This window comes from Enoplosus armatus, chromosome 1 (assembly GCF_043641665.1).
Source record: "Enoplosus armatus isolate fEnoArm2 chromosome 1, fEnoArm2.hap1, whole genome shotgun sequence".
Lineage (NCBI taxonomy): Eukaryota > Metazoa > Chordata > Actinopteri > Centrarchiformes > Enoplosidae > Enoplosus > Enoplosus armatus.
In genome coordinates, this window is record NC_092180.1 from 2232513 (window position 1) to 2245101 (window position 12589).

Sequence of the window (12589 nt, forward strand, 5' to 3'; positions counted from 1 at the left end):
TGAAGCCTGTTGACCTCGTAATGGCGTGAGTGTGCGTGACTGGTAGAGCGCATGTCATCTGAGAGGAAAGTGGAGTGGAGGGATAATATCACTCAGCTTTTATTGCTGGGTGGTTTTAGACCCACTGATGATTCTTTGACTGAAACTTGTGAACGTGGAAACCTGTTTTAAACATTTTGAACAACCAGAAACCTGAACACAAATACCCAGTTTTACCCCAGAATGCACAGAAACTGTGTAATGTTTCCTTGTTACGTCTCCTTTGAGCTTCTGTCACTGTTTTCTGACATTTTTACAGATTTGTTGGTGAGAATAGTCATTAGCTGCAGCCTTGACCTCCAGATTCACTGTAGAACAGGAACAACCCAAATACACTGGACATATTTTGGATATAGCCCCGACTCTGGTCCCAGGTCAGGTCTCTACTAGGAACCGAGTGGACCCGTGAAGACCTCCTGTCGTTCCTACACTTCACAAAACAGCGTTTATTTGATGTTGTATGAGAGAAACCTGAATGCATTCCAACTCAATATGTTATCTTTGAAATTAGATTTTTTTTTTTTCATTAACCGCAGTCGAACGAAAGTCAAAGTCACGTACAAGTCGGACAATTGTTAGAAAATAACTGAGTCCAGCAGGTGAAAATTCACGGGCACTTTTAAAGGGGAAGGTCGGGCGTGCTGGAAAATAGATTTAGCAAGACTTTGTATTTAAGAGAGACCTCTCTCATTCAGCAGCTTTGACCAGAAACACAAACCAGACTTTCTGCATTACACCTCTTCTCACCGCTCCTCCATTATCGTGTTTAAACCAACCCAGATGCCAGGATGAATGCCCGGTCGGCACTTACGGGCCGCAGTGTGCCCACAAGTGTGACTGTCAGAACGGGGCCAAGTGCTACCACATCAACGGCGCCTGCCTGTGCAACGAGGGCTTCAAGGGCCCCAGCTGCCAGGACCGCTTCTGCCCCCCTGGCTTGTACGGACTCATCTGCGACAAATACTGCCCCTGCAAAACTGCAAACACGCTCAGGTACTGAACGAGAGGGCTTTTTTTTGTTCTACATGCAGATTAAAACACGTACTTTTACGATGTAGGCCGATTGACCGACTTCTACTCCCCTCGCTCTCTCAGCTGTCACCCCCTGTCAGGAGAGTGCACCTGTGCGGCAGGATGGGCGGGGCTTTACTGTAACGAGACCTGTCCGGCGGGTTACTACGGCGAGGGCTGCAGAGAGCTGTGCGCCTGCGCCAACGGGGCCGACTGCGACGGCATCACTGGAGCTTGTGTGTGCGCTCCGGGGTTCATAGTAAGTGACGCAGCTGTTTCATGAGACTGAATACTTTAATCGTTCTGTTAATGTACATAATGTCAACAGAATTAAATCCTGAAACACACACTCATTACATCATATGGACATAGGGAATGTCTTTGGGGTTTGGACTGTTGGACCCTCTGAGAAACTAAGATGATAATAATAACTGACAGATAATCTATGATAAAAAATGATAGTTAGCTGCAGCCCTGTTTCACGTGTTTGTTCACTGCAGGTGAAGTTGTGTCTATAATTCAGGGAACTCAGACACCAGTAGAATGAGTTCCTGCATTATTATTTCTCTGCGTGCTTTCTGTGGTTGCCATGGCAGCACGATGGAGAAAAAAAAGGTCAACCATCATCAACTTGGATGGCAGACAGCTGACTCTTAGCAGGAAACAATGGAGACGGCGGCGGCGGCAGCAGCAGCATACTGCCTGAAAGTACCTGGAAACGTAGTTTTACATACAGATTAATGAAAGCTCGATATGTGTCCTGACTCTACACTTCCCATAATGCACCTGAACAACGTCTTTCATTCATTGTGTACGTTCTCTACCTGGTGAAAGAGCGTAACTTTCACATTTTTTATTGATATATATTTCTCTCTTCTCGTGTTGTTATGTATGTTTACTTTTCCTGTGTGATGCCTGGATAACCTGCTGCTGCGACAATGTAGTACATCTGTCTGTCTGTCTGTCTGTCTGTCTGTCTGTCTACTGATCTCAACGTGTAAAATTAGAAAGCAGTGGTGGTGGTAGACACACAGTGCTTTTGTTTTTAGGGGTCACGAGCCAAAAAGGTTGGAAACTGCTGCTGCAGACGGCGAGAGGTGCTTAAATGACACTTTCGCTATCTGCCTTTCTTTTGCACAGTTTTAAGAGATCAGGAGGCACCGCCTGCTCCTAAAGCCCGGTCGAACAGAAACCTAATGAATCAACCAAAGAGATAACGTCCAGTTCTTCTGCATCTGGTTTAAGTTTATAGGAGCAGGTACACACAACAAATACAAGCTTCAATGGCAAGAAATTAAATATGAAACAGACATTAAAACACTATTCAAACAAAGAAAAATATGTTGCTGTGTCTCCACCACATGTGTACATCTGCACTCCGCTCCTTAATGAACAGTGAAACAACAGCCTTTAGCTAAAGTACTGCATGTGTAAATGAATCCCGCTGAAGCTCTTCGAGGACGGTCCATCATGAGGCTGTGTTTGTTCTGGAAAGTGGAACCTGATTCTGTTGAGGTTCTTCCCTGCCAACATGTGAAGATAATGTGTGCAGGATTTGCAGCAGCAGGTGCAGAACATGCGCTTTAACACGCTGAGTTTAATTTATCAGGTGCTGTTGACTCTGCAGCTTTCGTCGCGGAGCTACGTGGCTTGTAATGGAGGAAGGCTACTGCAGGTGCAGGCCCTGTGATGTAGGTCAAGCTGAAGGAGGAAGAGAGCGTGGAGATGTCAGGCCAGTGTTGTGTATGTAAGCAGTAACAAGAGTGTGAAATCAACACTTTATCTAGAGTTTAGCTATCACTGTGAGACCAACTTCTTTAAGGCTTCTGCCTCAGGAACTAAACCACTGAAGTCTCCGGGGTTCATCCTCTGGGCACCCTGGACAACTGGACAACTGGACAACTGGACAACAATCAAAGAGTTGTTGTTTCTGTGAGTCGACTAACTGTCTGGCCAGCTGCGTTGATCTCATCCACATTTGTCCCCATTTTTGTGTGAACAAGCTAGCAAGCTAAGCAGGCTAAATATGAAGGAAGACGGCGTTCCCATTCTTAATCCCACCTACAACGCTCAGATTGGTCGACCGTTTGTCCAACCAACACAAACAGCCGTCGATAAGTCATGTGGACAGCGATCCAGAGGGCAGGAACCTGGCCTACCTGATAAAAAAAAAAAAGTCTCCCTGGATATGAAACGTAGATGATTACGGGACGAAATCATTTCAAATTTCATCTAATCTTCGTCAAATTTGATGCATAAAATATTTGGAAGAGTGCAAGTTTTCTTTTTTTTTAAAGATGTATTCCAGTTTTCCTGTATTTGATGTTGTTGGTGTTTGTGTGTCACCTGTTACCAGTTATTTATTTATTATATGTCCCAGATATATTTTCTATATTAATACTGATGGTGACAGGGCTCTGCTGGGTTGCAGTCCTCAGTTTGTTTACTGCAGTAAGTGTTGCTCCTTTATTTCTGTTGTGCATTGCACTGTGGGGCAGTAGTGTCCATCAACACGACTCTTTAAATCACTAAATCTTTCCACGCTGTCGGTGTGAACACACTCGACCCAGAAGCCCACAGTGAGGGTTAGTTCAGTGTGCGGTGAGGAAACGGCAGTTGTTTAGGTTAAAAACTTGGATTTAGAGTTGAAGGTAGATTCAGGATTAAAGGTAACCGTTAGATTAGATTTGGACCAGGCGAGTGTTGATACTAAAGGTACATGTCGCGGTGTGTGTGCTTTGTGACTGGTGTGTGAAGCAGTAACTGGTGAGACCCCCCTGGTGTGTTGACTGATCTCGCAGTGACTGAGCGGAGATGAGACACCTAGCAGCAGAAAGATGACAGGGACTTTGATAATTGGACTGAGAACATCAGGGATTTTCAGCAGATGAAAGCAGGATGAGCGCTGCAGATGAATGTCCGTTTGGTTTATAGCAGCTAAATTCAGATGGATGTTGCTCTCAGCGGAGTGTTATTGATTTAAAGGGAATTTATGCTGCGCTGGTAACTCACGGCCTGTGTCACTGTGTAGACAAGAAACCAGCTTTAAACAGAATTTATATGTGGTATTGTCACCACTTTTGACAGATCAATCAATATCTGTAAACATGTGCAACTCTGAGCCAAGGTTGGAAATCTGCAGAACAGCTGAGGAACGGTTGTGTACAGATATATATATATATATATATATATATATATATAGGGAGGGAACTCCAAGTGCTTCACATGGAGAACAAAGAAAAGCTGAACAAAAAGGAGTAAAGGCCAGAATGAAATCAACGTGGATAGAATGAAATGAAATGAAATGCAGTTATGGTGCAGTAAGTTGTTATTTAGATTTGAGATCATCAGGAAGTTGGTTCCTGTGTGCAGCTTCCCCCCGTTTGGTTCTGACTCCAGGTTCTACCAGCGGACTCTTCCTGAAGGTCCGAGGGAACCCCCCCCTCGGTTTAGTTTCCACAAAGAGATCAGGAATGTATTTTGGCTCGAGATTAGTGAGTGATTTATAAACTAGCAGCAGCACATTAAAAAGTAACTGGAAGCCGGTGTAAAGATTTAAGAACAGGAGTAATGTGTTCAGTTCTCTTGGTTCTTGTTAGAACATTTTCTGAAGCTGTGTGTGATTGGCTCCTTTGCCTCTAGATGAATTTGTTGCTTAAAGGTTCCTCTCGTAGCTCCGTGGAGCCGAGCGGGTCTGTTTGTCGGTCTGGCAGGTGATACACAGTCAACAACAACAAATCATCTGAGCTGCACTGACTGTGTTTGACGGGATGTCCTCATTAACCCCACGTGTCCCAGTGTCCTCTGATAAACGTCCACACCCTTGCAGGCGCTTTGGTTTTGTGGGAATCAGCTGAAATACGTCACTTTGAGCCGAAACCCTGCACGCAGTGACGGCATCATGTACTGACCCAGTCTTTTTATTGGACCTAATGGTTCAGATTATACAAAGAGTCCTTTCTGCGTTGTTTTACAGCCTCTCTGTAATGACTATACAAGGAAAAAATATCAAATATATACAATAAAAGTTTGGACAGTCTGTATATCTGACAGCACTGTTCTTTGGGCTTTAATGTCAACTTAACCGGCTCAGAAAAAGAAAAGCAATCCACCTCTTCTGAACACTCACACTGTTAAACACATTCACACCTGGAAGCTGGACGGCACAGCTGGATGTATCTTTGCTATTACTAATCCAGAGGACGCCAGAGGGCTATTAGCCTAATAACGTCTTCCTCCAGTCCATGGAAGGGCATGTACTTAATGTGATGATTATATTTAATCCTGTTTGGATACAGTTTTAAGACGAAGACTAAACAGTTATTTTATCTTCTGGCTCTGATCTTGAATTTGAGAAAAGGAAAATAAAAGCAACAGGCTGATAAAGCCCCAGTCTTCCTCTTTGAATTCAAAATCGCTTGATAAATATCAGGATCCATCGATCAACACTTATTTATTATTCCAGAGGTCACTTGTTAGAGCTTCTACTTCCCCTGAGAAATTCTGATGATTTCCCTTATTGGGCCCACACACGTTATTTATTAACAAAGTTTTTTAGGAAAGTCCTTAATTCACCAACTTTTTAATAAGGCCTCTCTCTTCTCCTGTCTCTGCACATTTGGCTGGCTTTGTGAATATTAGATTAATAGCGATTTAAAGGCAGCAGGTTGGAAGCAGGCGGCTTTAATTAGCACAGTTTATATGTTGAAGGTCCTGATCAATGCGACAGCGTGCTGGAGGTTCAGGTTGTGTGCAGCTTGTTTTCACAGCATGCTAACAGAGCAGAATAAGGTTAGACGCTCTGCTAATGCCAAGCTGTCCTTCTAGCCGCTCTGACCGTGTCCTCTATTGATTGGACAAGCACAGACATCGTGTTTCTCTGCAGGGACGCCATCAGTGATGATCGCCTCTCTCCTCCATAATACATGTGCTTGTTTGCTGCATCTCCGCCATCAAATTTAATGCAGTCGTGGGCTTATGATAAATTTAAAGTTGAACCCTGAGCAAGACCTGTCTCCCTGGAGTTGAGCTGCAGGAGGGGGAGGTGGTGGTAAAGAGTCGCTGTCAGTTAAGTTATTCCCAAAAGTCCAAACACACACACACACACACACACACACACACACACACACACACACACACACACACACACACAGTTCATCCAGTAGCAGTGATGCGACTGAGGGGGCCACCTCATGAAGAATAAAAGAAGCGCAGACAGAGAACGAGGGTGCAGTCGTCATGAAACGCCTCTTTGGAGTTATTAACGCCTCATTTAGCAGACAGACAGCTGTGGAGTCGCACATCTGTAAAACATGACGCAGTGCATTGTGGGATTGTTAGAGGAGAGGAGAGTACAGGCCGTGGACACTCCTCTGTTTCATAGTGGAGGATTCAGATAAACGTAGCAGCGGAAACCCTTTCAAGATACCTGAAATTATGTCCCAGACGTCATCACACCGATTTATCATTTATTAGACATTTATTAGTCACATTACAGACATCCACAATGCGTTCATGACTCGTCAAAACTTTGATTTAAGATATCTCTAGTTCCACTTTGACTAGTATTTCTGGGCATTTCTCATTTGATGACGCTGTGAGTTAAACTAACAGAGATCTGCACACTGTGTTATCTGTGTAACTATGTTTAAGCTTGTCAGTGTACGTCTATGTGTCTATGTAGAGTGTTTAATTAGTTTTTCATTACTTAATTTTCTAGAAATGAATGCATTCTGAATCACAGAAAATACAAGTTCCGCAAAAAGTCATCTAAAATATAAACCCGAAACGTAGAATAAGATATATATGATGCATATTCTACAGTATAAAGAGCTGTACGGTGATTCAAACAAAGAGAAGGACATTCTGAATAAGGGCCGTGCCTTTGCTGTGACTGCTGGACAGTTTGTAGAGTGAATCACCATCATGTAAGTCTCAGTTTCACTGTCTGTCTCTGTCTCCGTTGTGTCCAGGGGGACGACTGCTCCATCAGCTGTCCCGCAGGTCTCTTCGGGACCAACTGCACCTCGTCGTGTTCCTGCCACAACGAGATCTCCTGCTGGCACGTCGACGGCTCCTGCATCTGCAGAGAAGGTTGTGTTCTGCTCTGTGATCCTGTCAGACATTCATTTATGATCATGAGTGGATTCAGGACGTATCGGTGTTTCTCCTTTTAGTGTCCGAGAAGTGAGACGCAACATGCAGTGTAGAGACTCCGCACTCGATCAAATCTTTGCATAAAGCAGTGACAGTCAGACAGCTGCACGACACCAGAACCACAGACTCAGAACAACCCACGTTAGCTTTCCTGCTAAAGCCTCCGTCTCTTCGGACTTACAGACACAAACACACTTCGTTTGTTGAACGAGCGACCGAGCCAACGTTCACCACGGCGCCTTTCAAAACCAGAGTTACAGAAAACACAAAACTGTTGAATACAAGAAGAAACATGGAGAAATGAAACTAGACATACAAAGAAACGATATAAAAACATTGGATTGGAAATTATAAAAAAGGTTCTGAGATTTTTATGTTGATACCAGAGAGGCCGCGTTGATATTTACCATCCAGGTAACATTCGGCAGTTGCATGTATCACCACAGCTGGAACATCTGCTTAAAGAGATGCTCAGCTCTCCAGCCGCTGAGAGGAAAAGATAATAAAATAATGATTATTAACAAAAAGTTATTAACAATACATTTTAAACATTATTTTTGACTGCAAAAAGGGACTTTAAATTGTCTAAATGAGCTACTTTTTCTGTATTTAGAATACACACAAACAGCACAGGCCCTTTTAAATGAAATTAAACGTATAATTGTTAGTGAAGGATTTTCTTTAGCTGTATCTGCCAGAGCTGGTGGCTTTTGAAGCCGGTCTGTTGACCCTTCCGGTAGTTTGATATCGTCGCTGAGTTTTTCTGATATCTCTGACTCTGAATTACAAGTTGGAAGCTGACATTCACGTCTTTTACGTCTCAGCCGCTCGTAATTACGGTCCAAGCGACGACACTTGAACGCAGCAGAGCTGTCATCAACTGGAGGTTCACCTGCTGCTTCTTCACTTGGATTCTCTGTGTTTCCCTGAATGCCTGTTTTGGGTTTCAGTTAAAGTCGGGTGTTTAAATACAGCAGTTTAAATAATTCAAAGCTCAGCCGCTCTCCTCACTGCATTGCTTCTGTGATTGTAGGTGGAGGAACTCGTCTCTTCAGTCGATCTGTTCCAGTTTGTTTTGCTCTTTAATTCGGAGGGTCTCACACAGTTACTGTAAACACATTAGGTAGCTGAAAACGCTTCGTCACCAGACTCCATTATACTTCTAACAGAGATATAACCATCTTTTATTGATTTGTTGTCCGCTAAGAAATCTGCAAAGAACATAAAAATGGTGTTTTTACAGTTTTTTGTCAGATTTCTTTCAGGAGTAACTGTGGGGTCTGAAATTTGGTTTTTTTACCGTTTTACAAACAACGCTGAGTCTCAGAAACATCTCTCAGCTCCACAGCTGTCTACTCCTCCTATCTCCTCTGTGGAACAACAGTAACATCTGGTCTCCTTCTCTCCTTCAGAGAAATGATGAAATGATTAGTCGATCGACAGGAAAACTATTTTCATGATCGATTAAATGTTAAAGTAGTTTTTGCCAAACATACTGTAGTTCCAGCTCCTTATGTGTGAGGATTTCCTGCTTTTCATATGTCAAAATTAAACTGAATAACTGTTGGTCAGACAGGACAAGTACTCTGGTTGGCTTTAGGGAATTGTGATGGCCATTTTTCACTTGTTTCCAAATGAATAATCGATTTATTTAGAAAGTAATGGTGTACTGGCGGTGGTTAGGAAAGTTAGTCAGCAGTGTGGGGAGGCAGGGATACCTTTGAGGGTTTTAGTGTAACATAAAATAAAGATAGAGACGCACTGTTACTGATATCTGTGTGGTCCTAAAGGAGGGGACTGTATTTAACTACACTATCTCTGTAACTAACCTGGACCTCACAAGTGGGCTAACTTTAAACTGACCGCTGCTCTCTGGTAACCAGCGGAGCTGTAACACAAAAAAAAGGGCGTTGCCTAGCAACGTGTTCTACCGCTCTATCTGTACTTCCCCATTTCACTTGAGCCTTTTGCACAAAAGGGCAAAATAATGAAAATAATCATTAGCTGCAGCCCTCTGTGATTATAAATCAGGAGGTCAGATGTTGGATTTTGGTGGATTTTGTGGAAGCGCAGACCCTCCTCTAGACTCACCTGTCAGACTCTGAAATGTGAAAGTACCTTCCTCAACGATCTCCAGAACCTTTTCGTGTTTTGTTCTCCGCTTCGCTTCCTCAATATCTCTCAATATCAGCGTCTTTAAATATTTATGCTCCACTGAACCTCGTGGGGGAACGTGGGTAATTAAAGTGGAGAGACATCTCGGGGGCAAGTGGGTGTCTGTCTTCTGCCTGTAAACCCTGACGTCCTTTTCCTTTTAGAGCTACTGAGGGGAAAAGTTCAGGCTGATTAAACGGGGTTATCAAACATGTGTCGGCCATGTTACTATAACGTTCTTCATGCTACATGCTTCTAGAGCAAACATCTGATAAGGAGACATAAGGAGGCATGCGGTCCGGCTGCATATCAAAGGGATGTTTGATAATTAAATTACTGCATCGGCTGGTGTTAAATTACACTGAAGGAAAGAGGGAAAATCAGGACACTCATAACTCCAGTGCAATGTTTTATTTATAATTCTGAGGATCAATGTTTCAGCACATGTTTCCCTCTTCAGGATAAAAGCCAGTAATCATTAAATGAGATAAATAGTGTACAGGACACGTGTTTAAAAACGCCTCCAACATCAACACGTCCGCTTTCCTTTTTCAGGCCTTTCTTACAGAGCAAACAGTAGAGAGGTGACAGGAAACGTGGGGGTTGACATGCAACCAAAGTCCCTGTCCGCATGGTGTGTGCCTTAACCCTTAACCCCTAGACCAAAAAGTGTTACCCAACTAACCGCAGACCGACCTCCCGCCAACTTGCCGTAGTTGTGTTTCTGCAAACAGGGATTATGAATGAAGTTTCAGGGATGTTCACTTTCAGTTTTACCCTGAAATAAAGCGGTTTAGATAGCGATGCCGCCGTGTTCCCAAAATGATGGACAAGACTATGACAATGAAACTTGTAGTTGTCATAAACTGGAATTATCATTTAGTTGATATTACAGGAGGATTACAGGATGCTTCACAGGTGCACATGAAACACAACAGACTCAAATAAAATGCTTGAATAAACTGACTGATGGTCTTTGGACTGGGTCCCTGTCCAGGTTGGCAGGGTGTGGACTGCTCCATCCCTTGCTCCAGCGGTACTTGGGGTCTAAGCTGCAATCAGACGTGTCAGTGTGCCAACGGGGCGGCCTGCGACCCCGTCAACGGGACCTGCACCTGCTCCCCGGGCTGGAGGGACGAGTACTGCGACGTACCGTGTCCCGTGAGTTCTCTCTCGTGATAAAAGCTGCATCAGAGTTCGGATTCGACTGAATTAATGAACACTGCTTCTCTACTATGTTGCACAGTAAATAACTTATACTGGTTTTGTGTCGAAGTGCATTCACATATTCCTGTCTGGTGTGTTCTCGGGGTTGTTATTGTTAGGAGGGGTCCTACGGGCTGGACTGCAGAGAGAGATGTGACTGTGTCAACGCTGATGGCTGTGATCCAGTGACCGGCTTCTGTCGCTGTCTCGCAGGTTGGACAGGTGAGTTATGCAGCCACCGTTTGGTGACGGTCAAAGTTCAGGCGTCGGGCGGCTGGAGCGAGCGCCCACGTGCCGCCACAGACTCAAGTAAAAAGCAGTTCATGAAGTTAGGAGGTCCAGCAAACAAGTCGGACAAGGGTCCTGTATCAGTCCAGGGAAGAGGATGCAAACTGGAACACTTTCTAATCTTTCTATCGACTTTGAATGGCTGAACACACAGTCAGAGTTTAGGCCTTCAGGTCCTCTGGGGGGGGTCACACCTTCATGATCCACATCCAGCACCTGGTGGGTGGGCTGTGGCTCTCCCTCTGGCTCGGGTCAGGATAACGCATCTTAGGCTAAAGGGTTAAAGCGTCTGAGGCCGAACAGAAGGAGGAGGCGGGTGGTGCTGGCGACAAATCGATACGACACAAAATTCAAACCTATAATTCTACAACTGACGAAGACTCGAGCTTGGCTGAGTTCGACAGCCCCAGCGCTCTTTGATAATTCAGCTTCGCCAGAGTTCCCAGTGCATGAAGCAGCGTTCAACTGAGAGCTTTGTGCTTCACAGCGTTCCGCCTCTTTCTTCGAGCCTTTGTTTACTTTAATGATTGTCATATTGGAGTTGTAGCGCTGCTTGTTTTACCCGGTCAGTCGGTGGAGTCGTGATGAGCAGCGATCGATATGAGAGCTGATGAATATGTAGAAGGCGTTTTAATTTTCCAGGGGGAGAACTGGTAATGGATTGACATTGGGAGGAACTTCAATATATTGATGAATATTTAGATCAAAAAGTTTAGACCAACAGTTAGAGGTAACTAAATGAACTTGGTTTGAAGAAGTAAAGAAACATGAAGCGTTTCCGTCTGAAACAGTCTGTGTAATTACAGCTCAGATAAAAACACTGTGTGTCTCGGCTTAAACGTTCCTACGACAGCCCTCATATTCTGCTAAAGACTTCTGCTGTGATCCTTTATGTCCTCAGCGGGTGAAAAAAATCCAATAAGACATTAAACAGTTTGCCCAGAATGTAATTGCTTCTCATTCAAACGTACAAGAAAGAGCAGAAGCTGTCTGTCTGTCGGAGCCGTTCAGATATTTATCTGTTAGGCCGCTGAGGCAGACGTAGGTACACACACAGAGATCGATCAGCTGCAGCTTGTTCTGCGTTCACACCAGAAACAAAAACAAAACATGTTTGATTCTGCTTTGGTGCCGACGGGTTGCTTCTTATTTCTCGCCTCAGATTTGTTCAGCAACAGATTTTGGTGACTGCCGAGGTGAAGTAAGACCAGCGCTTTGCATTGTGGGTAGACTGGACTAGACTAGATTTTGCTTCTGTTAGCATGCTACATGCTACATGCTACATTTCAGCCAAATCAGTCCGCACTGTGGTATAGTAGGCGCTTTGAGTACAGCCTCTGTTTTAATACTTTTAAAGTGTCTCCCCTTCAAAATGCATTGTGGGACGTTTTGGTCTGCTCACTGACATCTTTATGTATATACATTTAAAAACAAGACAGAATTAGTATGTCTGTCTGTGTGTTTTAATGAAGACTAGTAAAAACAGTGGATGTGTGAAGTTGCAGTAACTTTTCTTTTTCTTTTCTTGTGTCGGGAGCGTCATGTGAGCTGAACTGGATCAGAAAGCGTTAATGTCGTTGGTGTCGAATCCCGTTGTTTTTCTCCATCTTGCTGCCGGTTGGGAAATGAATACCAGGTGTTGGCTTTACGCCGCGCTCTGCCAAAACTTCTGCAGCTGAAGAGTCTACGTTTGGCCTTCTTCTGCTTCGTCCCCACCTCCTCATCCTCCACCGCT

At 44.1% G+C, this 12589-nt stretch overlaps 1 protein-coding gene across 2 annotated transcripts in view; it reads left to right on the plus strand.

Annotated features, from left to right (window-relative positions):
* Window positions 1-12589, plus strand: part of LOC139291408 (multiple epidermal growth factor-like domains protein 11) — a 71406-nt gene that overhangs the window by 39613 nt on the left and 19204 nt on the right. For both annotated transcript variants that reach the window (XM_070913464.1, XM_070913544.1), the window contains exons 8-12: window positions 820-1032; window positions 1135-1309; window positions 7023-7143; window positions 10358-10521; window positions 10686-10788. In XM_070913464.1, coding sequence (XP_070769565.1) covers window positions 820-1032; window positions 1135-1309; window positions 7023-7143; window positions 10358-10521; window positions 10686-10788 — 776 coding nt within the window. The remainder of the gene's footprint in view (window positions 1-819; window positions 1033-1134; window positions 1310-7022; window positions 7144-10357; window positions 10522-10685; window positions 10789-12589) is intronic.